Source organism: Hirundo rustica, chromosome 7 (genome assembly GCF_015227805.2).
Source record: "Hirundo rustica isolate bHirRus1 chromosome 7, bHirRus1.pri.v3, whole genome shotgun sequence".
Classification (NCBI taxonomy): domain Eukaryota; kingdom Metazoa; phylum Chordata; class Aves; order Passeriformes; family Hirundinidae; genus Hirundo; species Hirundo rustica.
Genome location: NC_053456.1, coordinates 22,929,916 through 22,950,215, shown reverse-complemented (window position 1 = coordinate 22,950,215; position 20,300 = coordinate 22,929,916). Strand labels below are relative to the sequence as shown.

The following is a 20,300-nucleotide window of genomic DNA, read 5'->3' as shown; positions in this document are numbered from 1 at the left end:
GGTTCCATATTTCCAGCTGTCCAGCAGTAGGGTTGAAAGGAACCACTCTGTATTTCTGTCATGTCTTCTGCTCATGCCTGCTCAGAGAGGGAGATGAAAATATTTTAGATTTTAAATGAATATATACCTTAAAATTATTAAAAGTATTTTAAAATATTTTTACTTAATTTTGCAAAGCATCTGAAATTTGCAGTTTACAGTAGCAGAAAATATGGAAAAAACAGCTGTAAAAAACTCCACACTCCAACAAATCAAAATTTCCTTAGTATCAAACGTGCAAACCCCATCTCATGCTGCTATAATACTTAGAGCTAATACTAATCAAACCCTGTTTTAACCATATATGTTACCCATCTCTCCTTCCAGAGCCTGCAGTCATTGTAGAGAAAGCAGAGCCCATGAAAGTTACTATAGGAGATGCCTGTACTTTGGAATGCAAAGTAGCAGGCACACCCCAGCTTTCCACTGGGTGGTTCAAGGATGGCAAAGAACTGACCAGCAGCCAAAAATACAGAATCACTTTCCTCAATAATGTATCTACACTTAAAATTATGGATGCAGAAAAGGAAGATGGTGGATTGTACACTTTTGCTGTGCAAAACGACGTGGGGAAAAGCAGTTGTACGGCATCGGTTGATGTTTTAGGTTGGTTGCGTAGCTTGTCTTCTATCTTTCATAAAAGCTTTTCTTTGGCCATATTCTCTGTCCTTTCTTCCATTCCTTTACTCATTTTCTCCCTAACCATGGATTTATTATGTTTTCTTATGCAGATCGAATCATTCCTCCTTCTTTTACAAGAAAACTAAAGGAAACCCCTTGTGTTCTGGGTTCCTCAGCACTGTTGGAATGTAAAGTGTCAGGTTCACCTCCTATTTCTGTTGCCTGGTTCCATAATGGACTTAAGTTAGTCAGTGGAGAAAAACATCAAATCTCCTTTTCAGATAACCTATGTGTTTTAGAAGTTAATTTACTGAACCACTCAGATACTGGCACTTACACTTGCAAAGCTACCAACACGGCTGGCTCAGATGAATGTAGTGCTGCATTGACTGTACAAGGTAGGTATATGATAGTCAGGAAGCCCTCTGAGCTATTTTTTTCTCTTTCTCTCTTGAAATTATCTGCAATCTTTTGTAAGTGTTCTTGGGGAAAATTATTGACAGAAAAATAAAGGTTTTGTTCTTTATCTTCAGTAGGTGTGTGGAAATACCAGAACTATGCTGCAGCAATTTATCTCATCTGTCTTTTTCTTTTGTGTATTTAGAGCCACCTTCTTTTGAGAGGACCCCAGAGCCTCTGGATGTATTGCCAGGCACAAGCATCACTTTCACATGTGTTGTGAGAGGAACCCCTCCTTTTAAGGTTAACTGGTTTAGAGGGGCCAATGAACTTGTGCCAGGGGACAAATGCAATATCTACTTGGAGGAGTCCATTGTGGAGCTTGAGTTATTTGATGTAACTCCTCCCCAAAGCGGAGAGTACACTTGTCTAGTGACTAATGATGCTGGCAGGGTAAATTGTACAACACACCTTACAGTAAAAGGTTTGTAAAGATGATGTCTTTCCATTTACGTTAAATTATTGTTTCTTTCTCTCCATTTGGCATGTTGTGCTCAACATTTGTGACTTACCTTTCATTAGAGCCAGCTGTGTTTGTGAAGAAGCTGAGTGATCAGTATGTGGAGCCTGGCAAGCCCATCATCCTTGAGGGCACTTACACAGGCAGCCTGCCCATCTCTGTAACATGGAAGAAGAATGGCCACACCATCACACAATCTCAGAAGTGTAGCATCACCACCACAGAGAAATCCTGCATCCTGGAAATACTTGACAGCACCAAAGAAGATGCAGGAGAATACACTTGCCATGTTGAAAATGAGGCAGGAAGAGATGTTTGTGAGGCTGTAGTCTCTACCCTAGGTGTGTGCTCCCTTTCTTTCTTTTCTTTGCCTTTTTTTCAAGTGTATGCTTTTCAAAACCTGCACACAATAAGCCTGTCTAATTGCTTCTCTTTTTTTAGAACCTCCCTACTTTGTTACACACTTGGAACCTCTTGAGGTGTCAGTTGGGTCTTACACAACATTGCAATGCCACATTGCTGGAACACCAGAAATTACTGTGTCTTGGTACAAAGGTGATACAAAACTCAGGTCTACTCCTGAGTATAAAGTGTTCTTTAAAGACAATGTTGCTACACTTATTTTCAACAAAGTGGCTAGCAACGACAGTGGAGAATATACCTGCAAGGCAGAAAACAGTGTAGGAACTGCATCTACAAAGGCTCTCTTAACAGTTCAAGGTGATGATTTTATATTATCTTGCTAAAACTCTTTTTCTTTTGCAAAACTGTAAAAAAGTTGCTTCCAGGGGTGTATTTATCCTTTACTTGCTTTCTTCCAGAACGCAAACAACCACCTTCCTTTGCAAGAAAATTAAAGGACATCGAGCACCCCGCTGGTTTACCCCTTAAGCTTATGTGTCGGCTCAACGGCTCAGAGCCTATTACTGTCACTTGGCACAAAGATGGTGTGCTGCTAAAGGATGACCACAATGTGCACACATCCTTTGTAGATAACGTTGCAGTGCTGCAACTGGTGCGAACCGAGATGAATCATACTGGGCAATACTCCTGCACAGCCTCCAACTCTGTGGGCACTGCCACCTCAAGCGCTAGGCTCACAGTGGCAGGTGTGTTGGCTTATAAAACTTTTATTTGGATCACGGGCTCCTCCGTCTTATTTCATGCATGCAATGGTGTCTGTGTGTTGGATTAGCTTTTTTCTGAGGTATGAGTATTACATGGTTTTCTTGTGTTTCTAGAACCCAAGCAAGCACCTGTCTTCGACATCAAACCAGAATCTATTGATGTGCCTTTTGGAGAAAGTGCTGATTTTGAATGTCATGTTACGGGAGCCCAGCCCATACACATAACGTGGTCCAAGGATGGTCGGGAGATCCGAACTGGAGGGAATTTCAATATTACATTCACAGCCAACACAGCTCACCTTCGAGTGCTCAGAGTGGGTAAAGGAGACTCTGGCCAATATACTTGCCAAGCTAGTAATGAAGCTGGGAAAGACTTCTGCTCAGCACAACTCAGTGTCAAAGGTATTAAGTCACCTTTCTTTGTGCCTTTTCTTTTTCTTGGGTAAAGAGATCTCTTTGTCTTTGATCTTCTACCATTTCTAGTTTAGAAGTACATAGAAAGTAGCTTTCCAGACTGCAGACATAAATCATGTAATGACCTTCTCCCATCACACTGTGTAACTGCAGAAGTCTGGTGTGCCTGTAAAATCTCCAAGGAGAAAGGTACCTCTGTAAACCTGTTTGTATGGAGAATTGCACTCACACTGCTTTTTACTTTAATATTTAAACTATAGTCACTGTGGAAGTCACTCACAGCAATTTCTGCAGAAAACTATTAGTAAATACATCTCTACCTTGCATTTGTTGTACTGCATAGGTGACTCTTTCAAATTTGCTAAAGATTTCAGTTGGAATTCTGAATTGTTGATTTAATCTAAATTATGAATCACTTAATTTCTTCATGCAGAAATATACTTTAAAGATGTGTAAGCAAGTGAAATAATCCCTACCGTATTTTTGTTGCTCCCAGGGATGAAGGGTTTGTCAAATCTTTCATGTTGTCCTGGGAACCCTGTTACTTGTTACCAGTCAAAGGTAACAGCAAAATTTTGATTGGGTGGAGCAACCATTCTTTGGGTATCTTTTACAGCTTCAAATGTCTCATGCAGCGAGCTCCAAAGTGGGCAGAACATAGTTTTGTTTGTTGTCTTTGCCTTCTTTTCTTCATCTTCTGTATTTCCTTCAGAGGAAACTCTGGTTGGGAATGCAGCCAATTTCTGTAATAATTTTACTTTTGTGCTGTAGTACACTTGTGCTTCCCAGAACTCTTGCTCGGCACTGTAGATTTCACGTGGCAAACAGGTATGTTGTCATTGTCTACATACTTATTCTGTTCTGCAGAGCCTCCCAAGTTCATCAAGAAGCCTGAAGCTTTGCGCTTCGTGAAGCAGGGGGACACAGTTCAGCTTGAATGTAAAATCAGTGGCACACCAGAGATCAGAATCGTGTGGTACAAAAATGATCAGACACTCCAGGCAAGCGATAGGCTGCACATGTCCTTTGTAGACTCCATGGCAACGTTGACCATCTTGGGTGCCAGTGCTGAAGATGCTGGGGATTACATCTGTGAAGCCCACAACTCTGCTGGCACAGCCAGCTGCAGCACTTCAGTCACAGTGAAAGGTTAGCACATGGCTCCACACTCCACCAGAATCCCTGGCTGCCAGGACTGCCAGCCGCACATCCCACTGCTGCTGCAGCAGCTGGTGGCTGCTGGGACAGTGTCTCTCCAGCTGCTTTTGCATTTAAATGCTGCTGTGTTGAGGCAGCAGAGATCAGGCAGGAAATAGTGGTGGGTATTCAGCACTATGGTGCAGTCGTGCCCTCATCTCCCCATTTAAGTCAGTTGCAGGCTGAACAAGGCAAGCTTCTCAGATCACAAGGGAAGCATGGACTAGATGGAGCACCAGCCATGGTGAGGGTGTCCCAGCCATCCCTCTGCCTCCTTTTTATACAAAGTGATACTGACAGGAATGACATTTAAGACGGAAGAGGAGGCTGTGTAGCTGAACTTCACTGACTGTAGCTCTTATGACTAGAAAGAAGGAATGTATATGGAATGTGACCCTAGAGTGCAGGCAGAGTGGCTTTTGGGGAAGGACACTGAGCACTGACTCCAAACAGGTGCAGAAGTATCACATTTTCTGCCCTTTGGACTCTGAGTGCTGGGATTTTTTAGAGGTGAAGCCACATATTTAAAAGCTAAAATGTGTTTACAGTATAAGCGTAGGCTCCCTTCCTGAATATGTCGCTTCCTGCTACTATCCGGAAACCCACCCAGAGAAGAAAGCTCACACATTATGATGTGATTCTTTTTTTATAGAACCACCTGTTTTTAGCAAGGTGCCAAGCCCTGTCGACACTCTTAAAGGCTCAGATGTTATCCTTCAGTGCGAGATATCAGGGACCCCACCCTTTGAGGTGGCTTGGTTCAAGGACCGGAGGCAGGTCAGGAGCAGCAAGAAGTTCAAGGTGACAACAAAACTCTCCGTTGCCAGTCTTCATATTCTCAATTTGGAATCTCAAGATACTGGAGAATATCAATGCAAAGCTATGAATGAAGTGGGAAGCGACACTTGCACCTGCCCAGTGAAATTCAAAGGTTAGTATGCTAGAGGATCAACATCACTGCCCTCTTTTATTGATCTCCTGGCTGTCGCTCTTCCAAGCAAGCATATATGATTAACTGGCTTCTGCGTCCTTGTTTTTGCTGTCAGAACCTCCACGGTTTGCCAAGAAGCTGAGTGACACTGCAATCTTCATCGGGGAGCCAACAGCCCTGCAGGCAGTAGTGGAAGGATCCCCACCAATTTCTGTTGTCTGGCTCAAGGATAAGGGTGAAGTTATTAGGGAGAGTGAAAATGTTCAAATGTGGTTTATGGACAACATTGCAACTCTTGAGATTGCCAGTGCAGAGGGAACTGACGTTGGAAAGTACATCTGTCAGATCAAAAATGATGCTGGCATGCGGGAGTGCTCTGCCTTTTTACAGGTCCTAGGTGGGTATAGCATACTCCACTATAGGTACAGTGTCTTACAGCTTGCACAGCTGGCTCTACCAGCCTTTGCCTTCTGCTTACACCCTGTGTTCACAAGCTTGTGGGTAGATTTCCCTATGACACACAGACCCTCCCTTCCTATTTCAGAACCAGCAGTCATCTTAGAGAAGACCGAGCCCATCACAGTAATGGCTGGCAATCCTTTTACCTTGGAGTGCAAAGTAGGAGGAACACCTGAGCTTATCACCAAGTGGTACAAAGACGGCAGAGAACTAAAGAGTGACCGCAAATACCAAATTAACTTTTTCAACAATATATCCACTTTGAAAGTCTTTTCTGCAGACAGGGGAGACAGGGGCTTGTATACTTTTGAGGTGCACAATGAAGTGGGGGACAGCAGCTGCACTTCTTCAGTTGATGTCTCAGGTCAGGTCTATGTCTTTATTGTTCACTCTTGTCTTTAAAGAAAGCTTTTATTTTTTTCCCCTTTTCTTTCCCTTGAAAGAAACCTCAACACTTGTCTTCCTGTTCTTCTGCCCTGTCCTGCTTAGATCGCCTTGTTCCTCCTTCATTCTCAAGAAAACTAAAGGAGACGAATGGGGTGCTAGGTTCCTCTGTGCTGCTGGAGTGCAAAGTGTCTGGCACAGCTCCTATATCTGTGTCTTGGTTTCAAGATGGGAATGAGATTGTTAGTGGAGAAAAATATGAAATCTCATTCTTGGATAATGTTTGTGCTTTGAAGTTGAATGCCCTAGATGTCACAGATACAGGGACATATACATGTGTGGCAGCCAACGTGGCTGGATCTGATGAATGCAGTGCCTTCTTGACTGTACAAGGTCAGTGGAAGGATACTGCCATGCCTTCAACAAAATTCTTCTTCGGTTTTTCGGGTGTGGTGGGTTTTTTTTCTTTTTTTTTTTGCTTTTTTGTTTTTGTTTTTGTTTTGTTTTGTTTTTCCCCCTTTAGTTTCCCATGGTTTCTTTATCATGGTTTGTTTGGGGTTTTTTTTGGTTATGGGTGGGTTTTTGGTTTTTTTGGTCTTGTTTTGGGGGTTTGTTTGTTTGGTTGGTTTGTTTTGTTTTGTTTTCCCATGGTTTCTTTTATTTTTTTCTTTTGGACTCAAGACTGCTCACTTTCTTTCCCACAGAGACCCTCCTATTAACATCTTTCTCCCTCTTTGGCATCTTTGCATGATCCTTAGAACCACCTTCTTTTGTGAAGACACCTGATCCTCAGGAAGTTTTGCCTGGATCAAATGTGACATTCACCAGCTACATCAAGGGCAGTACTCCCTTCAAAGTGACCTGGTTCAGAGGCATCAGGGAGCTGGTGCCAGACAGCAACTGCTCCATCTCTCTCAATGAGTCTGTGGCACAGCTGCAGCTGTACAACGTGGAGCCGGGCCACAGTGGGGACTATGCCTGTGTGGTCACAAATGATGCTGGCAGTGCCTCATGTACAACACAGCTCTTTGTGAAAGGTGTGTTTGGGTGTGTGCATGAATGCACAGTTATCTTCATTCACTCCCTGCCTGCAGTTCTTCCACATCTGTCCCTCTTATTATTGATTTGTACCTCCCCACAGAGCCTGCAGTTTTTGTGAAGAAATTAAGTGATTTCAGTGTGGAGCAGGGGAAGTCCATTGTGCTAGAAAGCAGCTACATTGGCACCCCTCCCATCTCTGTTACCTGGAAGAGAAACGGCATGCCCATTGCTCAGTCTCAACGCTGCACTGTTACAACTACTGAAAAATCTGGCATTCTTGAAATCTTCAACAGCACAAAGAATGATGAAGGCGAATATACCTGTGAGGTGGCAAATGAGGCGGGTGGGGATGTTTGCCACAGCCTTGTATCCATCTTAGGTATTCACCACCCCTGATGCCCCTAACACACCCTAGTGATGCTCTGCCTCTGCTCACCATGTTCTCTCCTTCCCTAGAACCACCTTATTTTGTCACACATCTGGACCGTGTGGAGGTGAAGCTTGGTGAGCCCTTGACCTTAAAATGCCAGATTAGCGGTTCACCAGAAATCAAGGTGTCCTGGTACAAAGATGACACCAAGCTCAGATCAACGCAGGCTTACAAAATGCACTTCAAGAACAATGTGGCAACACTGGCATTCTCTGCTGTAGAGGACAGCAACATCGGAGAATATATCTGCAAAGCAGAAAATACCATCGGCTTTGCCACCTCCACAGCTTTGCTTGTTGTTAAAGGTGATGGGCCAAGAGCTGCTCTTTTGTGGGGTACTTTGTAGGAGCTCTTTGTTGTCTACAGAAATGGGGGGATTATTAATTTCAAAGATAATTAATTTTAGGTTGGCTTCCTACTGATAGTGGTGATTATTATTGTTTTGCAGAACGTCAACTTCCCCCTACATTCACCAGGAAACTTAAAGATATTCAGGAGGTGGTTGGTGCCCCAGTGACATTTGACTGCCGCATAACTGGCTCAGAGCCTATCCAGGTGTCTTGGTACAAGGATGGGGTTCTCTTAAGTGACACTGATAACATGCAATCAGCCTTCTTAAATAATGTTGCAACCTTACAGATCTTAGAAACTAGTATGGATTACTGTGGCAAATATACTTGCTCAGCCCAAAATGCTCTGGGGACTGCCTCTTCCAGTGCCAAACTTCTCCTTACAGGTTTGTAGATCACACTGTCATGAAAATCTTTTGTATGTCTTTTGTCTTTTACTTCTTCACCCTTTTTCCCACTCTACCCGTTGTGCGGTGGCCAGGGACAATGGGCATGGCACGGTGAGGCAGCCTTGGTGGTGAGCTCTGCCATGCTTTCCTCTTTGCAGAACACCTACAACCTCCCTTCTTTGACATCAAGCCGGTATCTATCGATGTGGCACTAGGGGAAAGTGCAACCTTTAAGTGCCACGTGACTGGCTCTGCTCCCATGAGGATTACTTGGACCAGAGACAACAGAGAGATTCGTCCAGGTGGCAACTACAAAATGACACTGGTGGAAAACACAGCCAGCTTGACAGTTCTAAAAGTTGGTAAAGGGGATGCTGGACTCTACACGTGTACTGCCAGCAACAGTGTTGGAAAGGATGCGTGTGCAGCTCAGCTGGCTGTACAAGGTATTGCTGTGGGCTCTAGTATTTATGAGATTTTCTTTGCAAAGCAGACACCTGCAAAACACAGTCCTGAATGCAAACATTTGTGTGACTAACAATTGTAACAAGAAGTTACTCTGAGATGTCTTGTTTCACTTAAATGTTATTGTAATACTTAAATACTTACTCATATTTCTTCTGTTTTGGTATAGTACGTGATTTTTCTTATCAAAAGGATCCTTCCATCGAAACATTAACTCTCTCTTATTACTTTGTTGTGCCTTTATGAATGGTTCTGTTGGGCAGCAAAATCTGTCTTTCTAAAGTCTTTCTCCAGCAGTGACAATCACTAGGTTGCCCAGGGGTGTGAAAGGAAACTGATAGAAATTCAGTTCACTTATGAGGCTTAAAAGTATTTTTTCTGCATGTGCGGCTCCTGCAAAAAGCTTTGCTCTTTCACAGATTGGAAACATTGAAAACTGCTCTTCTAAAGAGCAAAACTGGGGCACCTGAGAGCAGATTTTGTGACAAATATCCATCCCACACAATACTTCATCTCTCCTTATAGTGTGTGGATCTAAAAGTAAAATCTAAATTTATGAATGGCTCAGATTTTCTTTGTGCAAGTGACATGTGTATATTACTGCAATTTCCTCAGTGTAGGTGGGAACATATTTATAACTGTTCCGGATATTTCAATCTTACTGATTTTATAAGAGAAGAAATGTAACATACACTGCTTAGATTATGCCTGAGTTACAAGGTCCTTGTTGTTTTGTTGTTTTAGTGTTTTCTTTCCTCTTTTTTGCCTTTTTTTTTCTTTTTCCCTTCTCTTTCCTCTATGACTTTGGAGTGCAAATAGAATATTTCAAGAGTAAAACCTGTTAGTCTCTAAGACAAATAACACAGGAAACTGAGCTACTAGTAGCAAGATTTTATATAAATTATTTGCCAAATGTTTTATATATATCAAGTTTACTCCAGCCATAAGCATTTTTCTTCGTGGGGTTGGAAAAAGTGTGTAAGACTGAACTACCTAGATTCAGTAATAAGTAGGGCTGCTGTATTATGTGGCTTGACTTACAAAATGCATTGAAAAATTGTAGCAAGGAATCAAACCTCTTTAGAAGATCTGAAGCTTCTTTCTACCACAATAATTCTGTTTATTGTTAATTATATCATTGCTCATAGCTTTATTTGAACAGAGTAACCATTCGTTATGATCCCAGGTGACCTTATTTATTTTTATTTTTTGTAAAACCTTGAGGAGTTTTTTCAGGTTTGTTTGTTCGTTTGATTTTTGGTTTTAATCCTGAATTTACACAAAAAATCCTGACATTTTTTAGTGTGAGTACTCTTTAGAATTTGTACAGTTTTCCCAGGACTGTAAAATTAGTGGTGTTGATTGTTTCAAACTAATTTCAAAAGAAATTGCCTTGAAAGGGCAATCTCTTTGGGTGTATTGGTTTCAATGCCTTTAATTTGAGCACATGCTGTCTCACTTCTATGACATGCAGGTTTTGTTTGTAGAATTAAGATCTCTCTTTTAATTAACCTCAAAAACCTCACAGCTTTTTATTCACTTTCTCACTCTAGCATCTAATGTTCCTAATCTGTAGTTTTAATAATTGCTTTATGTTCTAGAACTGCTTTACATTCTAAATATATACACCTTACTAATGTGTATTCCCTCATTTTTTGAAAGGAGTGGAATCAGAGTATGACTACTCAGCAACTGTTAGTACACAGATAGATATTCAACTCTTTCTCAAAGTGAAATCCGATAGCAAATTGTTAAGGTTCCGAGAACCCTAATGTTAACAAATCATCATTTCTGTTTTTAGAAACCCAGGAAGTTTTGTTTCTAGCAACACAGGATGTTTTTCAACTGTCCCACAGGTCAAAATAATCCATAATGAATTAGATATTCTTCCTACACTTTACAGACTGTCACACAAAGAGGCACTTTATCCTGTTTTGCAGAGAGGTTGGTTTGTTGTGTCCACGTTACCACCTCTTGGTTTTACTGGTTACATCTTTGATCTATGAGCATTCAGTCTTGTGATTCTAATCATCTAGATGGTACTTTTGATGAAAAGTATCAAACTCCTTTCATCTCCTTATGGAACAAAATGTAACCATCTGGTTTACTTTTCAATCACAGGACATTTAGCACCAATGTCTGTAATACCAACCATCTCATAATTCTCCTCAGCATGATTATTTCCAAGCTCCATTGTTTTCTACTTACACTCCTTAACTTTCATTTCTTATGAGCAACTTTATGTTTGGTTTTGCATTAAATGTGTGAGGGCTTATAATGCAGATACACTTATTGACTATATTAATTATTAATCATATGATATTATAAAGCAATTGCTATATTACTCAACATAAATGCTTTTAACAACATCTCTTGGCTGAACAGCTGGATTCTTGCATTTGCATCAGGCATTTTGATTACTCATGTATAATGAGCATATTTTGTAAAGAAAACCACACATATCAACTAATCTGTAGTGAATACATACAAGGACAGGTACAGTGCGTCAGTAAACTAAGGAGAAACTCACTGAAATGCATATAGAAAACTTACTTGCTTCTTAATCTGGATTTTGGACCAACTTGAAACCATCTAAAAAAAATTTATAGCAACTGCAAAATCAGAATTTTTGCTGAAGTCCCTAAGGTTTACATTCAGTTACATATCTCCCTGCTTTTTCAAACAATTAGCGTAGTTTAAAGCATCATCTCCCCTTTTTGGCTTTCCAGAACCACCAAGGTTTATTAAGAAACTAGACTCCTCAAAACTTGTGAAACAGCACGATTCCACAACGTATGAATGCAAAATAGGTGGATCTCCAGAAATCAAAGTCACCTGGTACAAAGGTGAAACTGAAATCCATCCCAGTGAAAAATACAGAATGTCCTTTGTGGATTCAGTGGCAGCCATTGAAATGCACAACCTCAGTGTTGAAGACAGTGGTGACTACACCTGTGAAGCTCAGAATCCAGCGGGTAGTGCAAGCACTAGTACTACACTGAGAGTAAAAGGTCAGAATCTCAGCTCTTTCCTTCTCTTTCTAACTGTAAGTGTCCTCCTTTAGGAAAAGCTCTTAAATTCTAATTTCTTGTGTCAGACAGGCCAAAACTTGTCTGAGTAGATGGCAAATCTCTTGTCTGTTTTTGATCTCTGTGGCAGATCTTTCTTACCTATTGTTTGTCTTTGCTATTTAGCATCAGAAGAGTTACTTGAGTCTTCTGTCCTCGTTATTCTCTTTTGCTTAAATAAAAAAAAATAATAACTCTTTTTTTCTTTTTCCCAGCACCCCCCATTTTTACCAAGAAACCCCATCCAGTTGAGACCTTGAAAGGGTCTGACATTCATCTGGAATGTGAGCTTCAGGGCACTCCTCCATTCCAGATTTCATGGTATAAAGACAAACGAGAAATTCGGAGCAGCAAGAAGTATAAGGTCATGTCAGAGAACTACACAGCTAGTCTTCACATTCTCAGTGTGGATACTGCAGATGTTGGTGAATATCACTGTAAGGCTGTAAATGATGTGGGAAGTGACTCCTGTGTTGGCTCTGTAACACTTAGAGGTTTGTACAAAGATTGGCATCTTCTTGGCATTTCTTTGTTCCTGCAATTCTTCTCCTACTTTTCTGCTCCTGGCAGGATTCTTTACTGTTAAATATCTTCTCTTAAATAGCACCACCAACCTTTGTGAAGAAGCTGAGTGATCTCACTGTCGTTGTTGGGGAGTCGATTGAACTGCTGGCTGCAGTACAAGGATCACAGCCCATTTCTGTTCTGTGGTTAAAAGACAAAGGGGAAATCATCAGAGAAAGTGATAATCTTTGGATCTCCTACTCAGAAAACATTGCAACTATGCAGATTGGAAATGCAGAACCAACCAGTGCTGGGAAATACATTTGTCAGATAAAAAATGATGCTGGAGTTCAGGAATGCTTTGCAATGGTGAAAGTGCTAGGTTGGTAGCATGAGATTAAAAAAAAAAAAAAAAAAAAAAGTTTTTTAAGATGCCTTAAAATTTAAATTTTGAATTTTATCATAATAATAGCTATTTTATTGTTCTAAAATTTTCTCTGACTTGCATTTCATTGCAGAACCTGCAGTGATTGTAGAGAAGCCAGGCCCAGTCAAAGTTACAGCTGGAGACTCTTGTACTCTGGAATGCACAGTGGATGGCACACCAGAGCTTACGGCTAGGTGGTTTAAGGATGGTAGTGAACTGTCCACTGACCATAAATATAAAATCAGTTTCTTCAACAAAGTCTCTGGGCTTAAGATCCTCAATGCAACACTAGAAGACAGTGGAGAATATACTTTTGAGGTGAAAAACAGTGTTGGTAAAAGCAGCTGCACAGCTTCAGTGCATGTTTCAGGTTAGTTGACTACTCTTTCTGAGTCACCTCTGATCCTTTAGTTCCTTTACAAAGCCTTCAGATAGCAAAGTAGGTTTTGTGATTGGTAACCTAAGAGTTGTATAATCCTAGGAGTACTTGGCATGCCACTTTGAGGGCATCAAGAATAAATGCCTACCTAAACTCTGAGGGGCAGGAATTATTGAAAGGACTTGATTTCTTCAGCTTTAGTCTGCATGTTGTCTTGGACAGCTGATGCAATATTGTTACTTTTGAAAAAGAGCAGCAAAAATAAAAGGTGTTCTTCAAAGATTGTGGATGAAAATTCCAGCGTATCCTTAACCGTTGACTATTTTTCAAATACTTAGATGTCTCAGAGTATATTGCCAATGGGAATATAGCAAAATAAACGTCACTAATCTTATTATGCATGGAGAACTTCCGGTATTTTAAGCGCCCTGTATGGTAACTTTTATTTTTATTTTGAAACAAATGCAGATCGTATTATACCTCCTTCTTTCACAAGAAAATTGAAAGAAACATATGGTCAGCTGGGTTCTTCTGCTGTACTGGAGTGCAAAGTTTATGGGTCACCCCCCATTCTGGTTTCCTGGTTTCATGATGGACAAGAGATTATCAGTGGAGAGAAATATCAGGCTACTCTTACAGACAATACCTGTTCTCTGAAAGTGAATGGACTTCAGGAGTCTGATATGGGAACGTATTTGTGCACAGCTACTAATGTAGCTGGGTCTGATGAATGCAGCGCATTTTTGAGTGTTAGAGGTCAGTACAGTAAGAAGCCAGTATCAGAGGCTCCAAATTTATTTTCAGAAAGATTTCATTTTTTCTTTGTTGAATATTTCTGATGACTGTGATCTTCAAAAGAAGTTCTAATGTACTTCTTTTCTGTTTGTTTTATTTGTGTGCTTAGAACCACCATCTTTTGTGAAGAAACCTGAACCACTGGATGTTTTGTCAGGGGCAAACATAACCTTTACTAGTATCATAAAAGGTTCCCCTCCACTGGAAGTTAAATGGTTCAGAGGCAGTGTTGAGCTAGTACCAGGACCCAGATGCAATATCACCTTGCAAGATTCAGTTGCAGAACTGGAGCTCTTTGATGTAAATCCACTTGAGAGTGGAGACTACACCTGCCATGTCTCTAACGAGGCAGGGAAAATTTCTTGCACTACACATCTTTTTGTCAGAGGTTTGTCCACACTACTGCTTCTTATGCTTCTTAAAGATGATCTCTTGGCTTTATTTAATTTGTTTTCTTCCTGTTGTTCATTATAGAACCAGCCAAATTTGCAAAGAAGTTGAATGATTTAAGTGTAGAGAAGGGGAAAAATTTAATCTTGGAATGCACATATATGGGTACTCCACCGATTTCAGTGACATGGAAGAAAAATGGACTGAAAATAATGCACTCTGAAAAGTGTAGCATCACCACTACAGACACATCTGCCATACTGGAAATCCCTAGTAGCAGACTAGAAGATCAGGGGCAATATTCTTGTCATATTGAAAATGATTCTGGGAAAGATACTTGTCATGGTACAATCACAATACTAGGTGCGTCAAGCCAGCATCACTTCAATACATGTTATTGAATGGTCATCATGCAATATCTTTTTATGCTAATGGCGTGTCTTTGTCCTTCAGAACCACCTTACTTCATTACACCCTTGGAGCCAGTGCAGGTGACTGTTGGGGATTCTGCATCCTTACAGTGCCAGGTTGCTGGAACACCAGAAATGATTGTGTCATGGTACAAAGGTGATACAAAGCTGAGAGGAACTGCTACTGTGAAAATGCACTTTAAGAACCAAATTGCTACTCTGGTTTTCAGCCAGGTAGACAGTAGTGACAGTGGGGAGTACATCTGCAAAGTAGAAAACTCTGTTGGGGAGGCTTCTTCATCGTCTCTGCTTACAGTTCAAGGTGAATATTTCAATTTTAAACATAGGGAAATGGTCTATTTTTCTTAAGTATGCTTTGCTGTTTCGAAAAACAATTGTCTCTTCCTCGAAAAACTGTTTCTTGATGTGTCAGGTACCCTGTGGCACTGTCTTCTACTAACAAAAGCCTACCAGCAAAGCTAATTGAAATACAGTACTTATTTACCACAGCTCTTCTGCAGCGTTACAAGTCTCTGTATCTTCTGCCCCTATTCAGGATATTTCTTTGATTGTTTCCAGTATTAGCAGTCCTGAGGCTCATTGTGTCTAAGAGAAAAAAAAAGGAGACCTCTCTTCCTACAACCATAAGCACAGGGCTCTTTACAACAAGTTCAAAATAAATGATGTGCTAAATAATATTTTTAATTGGAAGTTATGAGCAAAAATCCACAGTACTCTACAGCATATTAGTTAGTGATTATTGGTGAGTACAGAGAGATGCATGTCTTCTGAAAGACTTCACTGTACAATACTTGTTCTCTTGCAGAGCGTAAACTTCCTCCTTCTTTTACACGAAAATTAAGAGACGTTCATGAAACTGTTGGCTTACCAGTTGTGTTTGATTGTGTCATTGCTGGCTCAGAACCCATCGAAGTATCTTGGTTTAAAGACGGCGTGCGTGTAAAAGAGGACTACAATGTTCACACATCCTTTGTAGATAATGTAGCAACTCTCCAGATTTTGAAGACAGATAGGACCCTTATTGGGCAATACACCTGCACAGCTGTCAATGCTATTGGGACTGCTTCTTCTAGTGGCAGGCTTGTCCTTACAGGTTGGTGGACCATGAAATATTTAATGGAAGTATCTTAAAACAGAGTTTTGCTTTATATATGGATTTAATATTGTACAAGAGATTCTTATTTCACACAGTTTTAAATTAAATTGAGATTTTTAAGTGATGGTTTTTATTTCTTTCACTCTTCAGAAGGGAAGACTCCTCCATTCTTTGACATCCCACTTACACCTGTGGGTGGCATTATTGGAGAAAGTGCTGATTTTGAGTGTCACGTTTCTGGAACACAGCCTATTAGAGTTACTTGGGCAAAAGATAACCAAGAAATTAGAACAGGAAAGAACTATCAGATCAGTTATGTAGACAACACAGCCCATTTGACCATCTTGAGAGTTGACAGGGGAGATTCTGGAACATATACATGCTATGCTAGCAACGAAGTTGGAAAGGACTCTTGCACAGCTGAACTGACTGTTAAAGGTACTGAATAGATAATACATCGTGTTTACATTTTTCTTATTTCAGTTATAAAGGAAATTGGACTTGTTACTGCAAGATAACTTCAAGAAAACTTTTGGGATGTAGCCCAAGAGTACTTATCTGGAGATACCTATGAATCTTTTAAGGGAATTAGGAAGGGTCACTAACAGAAATGGGAGGAGAAATAAAACATTTTCTTTGGCCTACTTTCTCACTAGGTTCTGGCCTATTTCTTTATTAAGAACCTGACAAAACTCTTGGGGTTACTTAAATTGTGTATAACTTAAATCAATGTAAGAGAATTTTTTTTTTCAAACAGGAAAATACAGTGACAGTGACTTGAAGAGCAAGAGTCCTGCTGTTTATCTTAGCATGATTTCATTTTAAAAATATATGCACTTTAAATGAGAGCAAATATCAACACCCTAATGTTCAAATTTTTCTTGAAGCATTGTCTTTAGGATTTTTCATCTCAAGATAGATTCATGGAATTTATGTTCTTATTTTACAGAACGAAAAACTCCTCCTACTTTTACTAAGAAACTGTCTGAAGCAGTAGAAGAAACAGAAGGGAATGAACTTAAACTTGAGGGTCGTGTTTCCGGCTCTCAGCCTTTGACTGTTGCTTGGTATAAAAACAATCAGGAAGTCCATTCAAGTGCTCACTGTGAAATATCTTTCAAAAACAACACCTTGCTTTTGCATATAAAGACCGTAGAGCAATCAGATGCTGGTTTATATACCTGTAAAGTGTCCAATGAAGCAGGAAGCGTGTTGAGTACATCTTCTGTTGTTATCAGAGGTTGGTTGAAGTCTTGTTTTTCTTTGCTTCCCGCTTTTCTTTGTTTTATTTACCTGCACGTATATAGCTTCTCTCTTATGAGCTGGTTTTACTTACCTGAAGAGCAGTGATTTGTCCAGAGATGGACATATACCACAGTCAAGAAGTTCTTTTGTTTTTGTGATTATTTTTTTCAAGGAAAGCTTCTTTTTCACTATTTGCTATGACTGATTTAAAGAGAACATTGAAATCTTTGTGAAATTTCTGTTGAATTTTTAATCATTCTCCTTCAGTGGAGTAACAAGGGGGTTTTGCAATGAAATTTAAGCTTAGGCAGTGTTGGCACTGCATTGTGGTAACATGACACCTCATCATAACAGTCTTGCAGGAAATTGCAGGTTAATTTCTTTAAAAAAATTTATATAGTTTGCAGCCTAATGGTGCTTTAGTTCTCATACTATTTTTTGCGTGCAAAAGTTCTTGCTGAGGGTATAAAGCTATTTCTTGCATGTTTATATAGGAAAAAGGCTGTCATGGTCTCTTGATATTTATTCTATTTTATAACATCATGATTGACATTCTCAGACTTCTGTTTTTCATCCTCCATTCCTTGCTATTGTTTCCTTGGGAATCACATGTATCTCTTTCTCTTATGTTCTTGATCATACTTTCCTGAGTATTCACTCAAGCCTTTTCATATTCCAGAACCTAAAAAGCCTCCAGTTTTTGACCAGCCACTTCAGCCAGCAGCAGCAGAGGAAGGTGATACCCTACAGCTTAGCTGTCATGTCCAGGGATCACAGCCAATCCGGATCCAGTGGCTGAAGGCAGGAAGAGAAATAAGAGCTTCAGACAGATGCAACTTCAGCTTTGCTAATGGAGTAGCTCTTCTAGAACTTGTTGCAGTTACCAAATCAGATTCAGGAGAATATGTATGCAAAGCTTCAAATGCAGCTGGCACTGATACTTGCAAATCTAAAGTGACAGTCAAAGGTACAGTAACATGAAGAAAATAAGGCATATGACAAAAACATCAGCAAAATCTATCCCACTTTTTTTTTTTTTTTTCCCTGTGGAACAAAATGTTAATAATCTAATAACAAACAATTATTTTTGTTTTTTGTAAAACCATAGAATCTGATAAAACAGAATATTTAACAATAATTTATATATCAACAGTGACATAAATAGTGAAAGATCAGTGTCAAATCAATAGTGCATCCCTTCCAAAGAGATTAAGAATTTATTTTTTAAATCTAAACACCAAATTTAAGAAAAATGCAAGCTAAATCAGTGAAATTATTTGGACCTGCATGTTTTATGGAAAGCATGTGAAAAGTGGTGTTTATTAAAGGAAAATACAGAAGGAATTGGAGCATGTGTCCTTAGACACTTATTGTTTTAAGACTATTACAGCTCTAAAATATTTTGACCTTTTAACTGAAAGTAAAAACTTTCTAAACATGAATTCTTCTGTGTAGTTTTTGCTTTACCATTGCATGAAGGACACAAGAGCCCAGCAGTACGCACAAATAGTCTTTTTCACTACATGGTTAGCCACTAGGCTAAGGACTAAGTCAAAGAAAAACAAGAGAATTTAACCACTGATAAAAAATGGCAAGTAACTTTTAGGGCATAATATCCAGAAATTAGAAAAGAGAAAACCTCACCAAAAAACTTATCCATTTTAGAAAATGAGCCTTTTATTTGCATATCTTTCTATGCATTTACATCCATGCAGAGTATAAATGGCCTGAGTGAAGTAAATTAACAGCACAATATGACCCATTGTAGACAGTTTAATCTGGAAAGTAAACTGCAAGTTGGTTAAAACAATCTTAAAGTATTTTACATTTTTACCTCTTGCACAGTATTTTGTTCCATCTCAGGAATTAATTTGTTTTTTACAATTCGTTCAGAAGCATCATCACCTATGAACATAAACTATTACAATAAGCCATCCGTTATAACTCTGTGACTCTGTTTTTTTAGAAAAACCGGCAGCTGCTCCAGCAGCTAAGAAAGCAGACGTGGAAGGCAAACTTTATTTTGTGTCAGAACCTCAGAGTATCAAAGTCATGGAAAGTAAGGACTCTTTTCAAGACAGTATAATGTCTCCTAATTGCCTACACCTTTTGTTTGAGATTATGTCCCTCTGTCATAAACAAGTGGAAAGACTTAGCTTCCTCATTTGCATCTTTCTGCAGAGACCGTTGCAACATTTATTGCAAAAGTTGGAGGAGATCCAATTCCAAATGTTAAGTGGATGAAGGGAAAATGGAGGCAACTCAACCAGGGAGGCCGCATTATAATCCAGCAGAAAGGAGATGAAGCCAAACTAGAAATAAAGGACACAATAAAAACTGATTCTGGCATGTACAAATGTGTAGCTTTTAACCAACATGGTGAAATTGAGAGGAGTGTGAATCTGCAAGTTGAAGAAAGAAAGAAAGAAGTTGTTGAAGGGGATCTCAGGGCAAAACTAAAAAGGTATATTGCAAGTTTTTATGGACTAATTTGCTATCACCACAGAAGAAACTTTTTTTATTATACATCTCAGAACAAGATATAATTTTAAAATATTTGTTAAATAAGAATAATTGTACTTTAAATAAAAGAACCTGACTAGACTAAGCTAAAGGATTCTACTGCACAGGACAGCTCTGAGGTGATTCAATATTTCATTAAACAGCTTTCTGGGAATGAAATGCTGTATAGTTAACTTCTGTTATTGATTTGAATAGCACTCCAACAAAAAGAAAAGAAGAGGAAGAGCAACCTATTGATATCTTGGAGCTTCTCAAAAATGTAGATCCCAAAGAATATGAGAAATATGCTCGCATGTATGGAATTACAGATTTCCGTGGCCTCCTGCAAGCCTTTGAGTTACTAAAGCAAACTCAAGCAGAAGAAAGCCATAGATTGGTAAGATATAGTGTGACTGCAGTATTGGCTCTCTTAGGAATAGTGTTTCCCTTAAACAGACGTGGCGTCCACACTCTGAAGCTCTGAAGTCATGATGCATGCAGGAATTTCTGGTTCCTCTTTAGGTCTTTTACTGGCAGTTCTCAATTTCTTGCTTGGTCAAATCCAAAAAGAATAAATGGCCTTCTGGCTAAGTAGGTTCTGTCTTCATAGCTTCACTGCAATTGTTAGAATAGGGAAGATGTGCTGGTTACAGTACAGTTACATAAAATGTGATGTAGAAATTAATTCAGTGTTGAC

At 39.6% G+C, this 20,300-nt stretch overlaps 1 protein-coding gene across 1 annotated transcript in view; it reads left to right on the top strand.

Annotated features, from left to right (window-relative positions):
* The window catches only part of TTN (titin), a 242,806-nt gene that overhangs the window by 66,033 nt on the left and 156,473 nt on the right, over positions 1-20,300 (top strand). Inside the window, 32 exon segments of the mRNA XM_040069199.1 lie at positions 367-645; positions 771-1,058; positions 1,265-1,543; positions 1,642-1,920; positions 2,021-2,299; positions 2,401-2,688; positions 2,821-3,108; positions 3,988-4,269; positions 4,970-5,248; positions 5,364-5,645; positions 5,793-6,071; positions 6,197-6,484; positions 6,850-7,128; positions 7,233-7,511; positions 7,589-7,867; positions 8,011-8,298; positions 8,460-8,747; positions 11,496-11,777; positions 12,050-12,328; positions 12,439-12,720; positions 12,857-13,135; positions 13,613-13,900; positions 14,049-14,327; positions 14,414-14,692; positions 14,783-15,061; positions 15,566-15,853; positions 16,007-16,294; positions 16,806-17,096; positions 17,781-18,068; positions 19,068-19,160; positions 19,283-19,565; positions 19,820-20,000. Of these exon segments, the coding sequence (XP_039925133.1) occupies positions 367-645; positions 771-1,058; positions 1,265-1,543; positions 1,642-1,920; positions 2,021-2,299; positions 2,401-2,688; positions 2,821-3,108; positions 3,988-4,269; positions 4,970-5,248; positions 5,364-5,645; positions 5,793-6,071; positions 6,197-6,484; positions 6,850-7,128; positions 7,233-7,511; positions 7,589-7,867; positions 8,011-8,298; positions 8,460-8,747; positions 11,496-11,777; positions 12,050-12,328; positions 12,439-12,720; positions 12,857-13,135; positions 13,613-13,900; positions 14,049-14,327; positions 14,414-14,692; positions 14,783-15,061; positions 15,566-15,853; positions 16,007-16,294; positions 16,806-17,096; positions 17,781-18,068; positions 19,068-19,160; positions 19,283-19,565; positions 19,820-20,000 (8,762 nt within the window).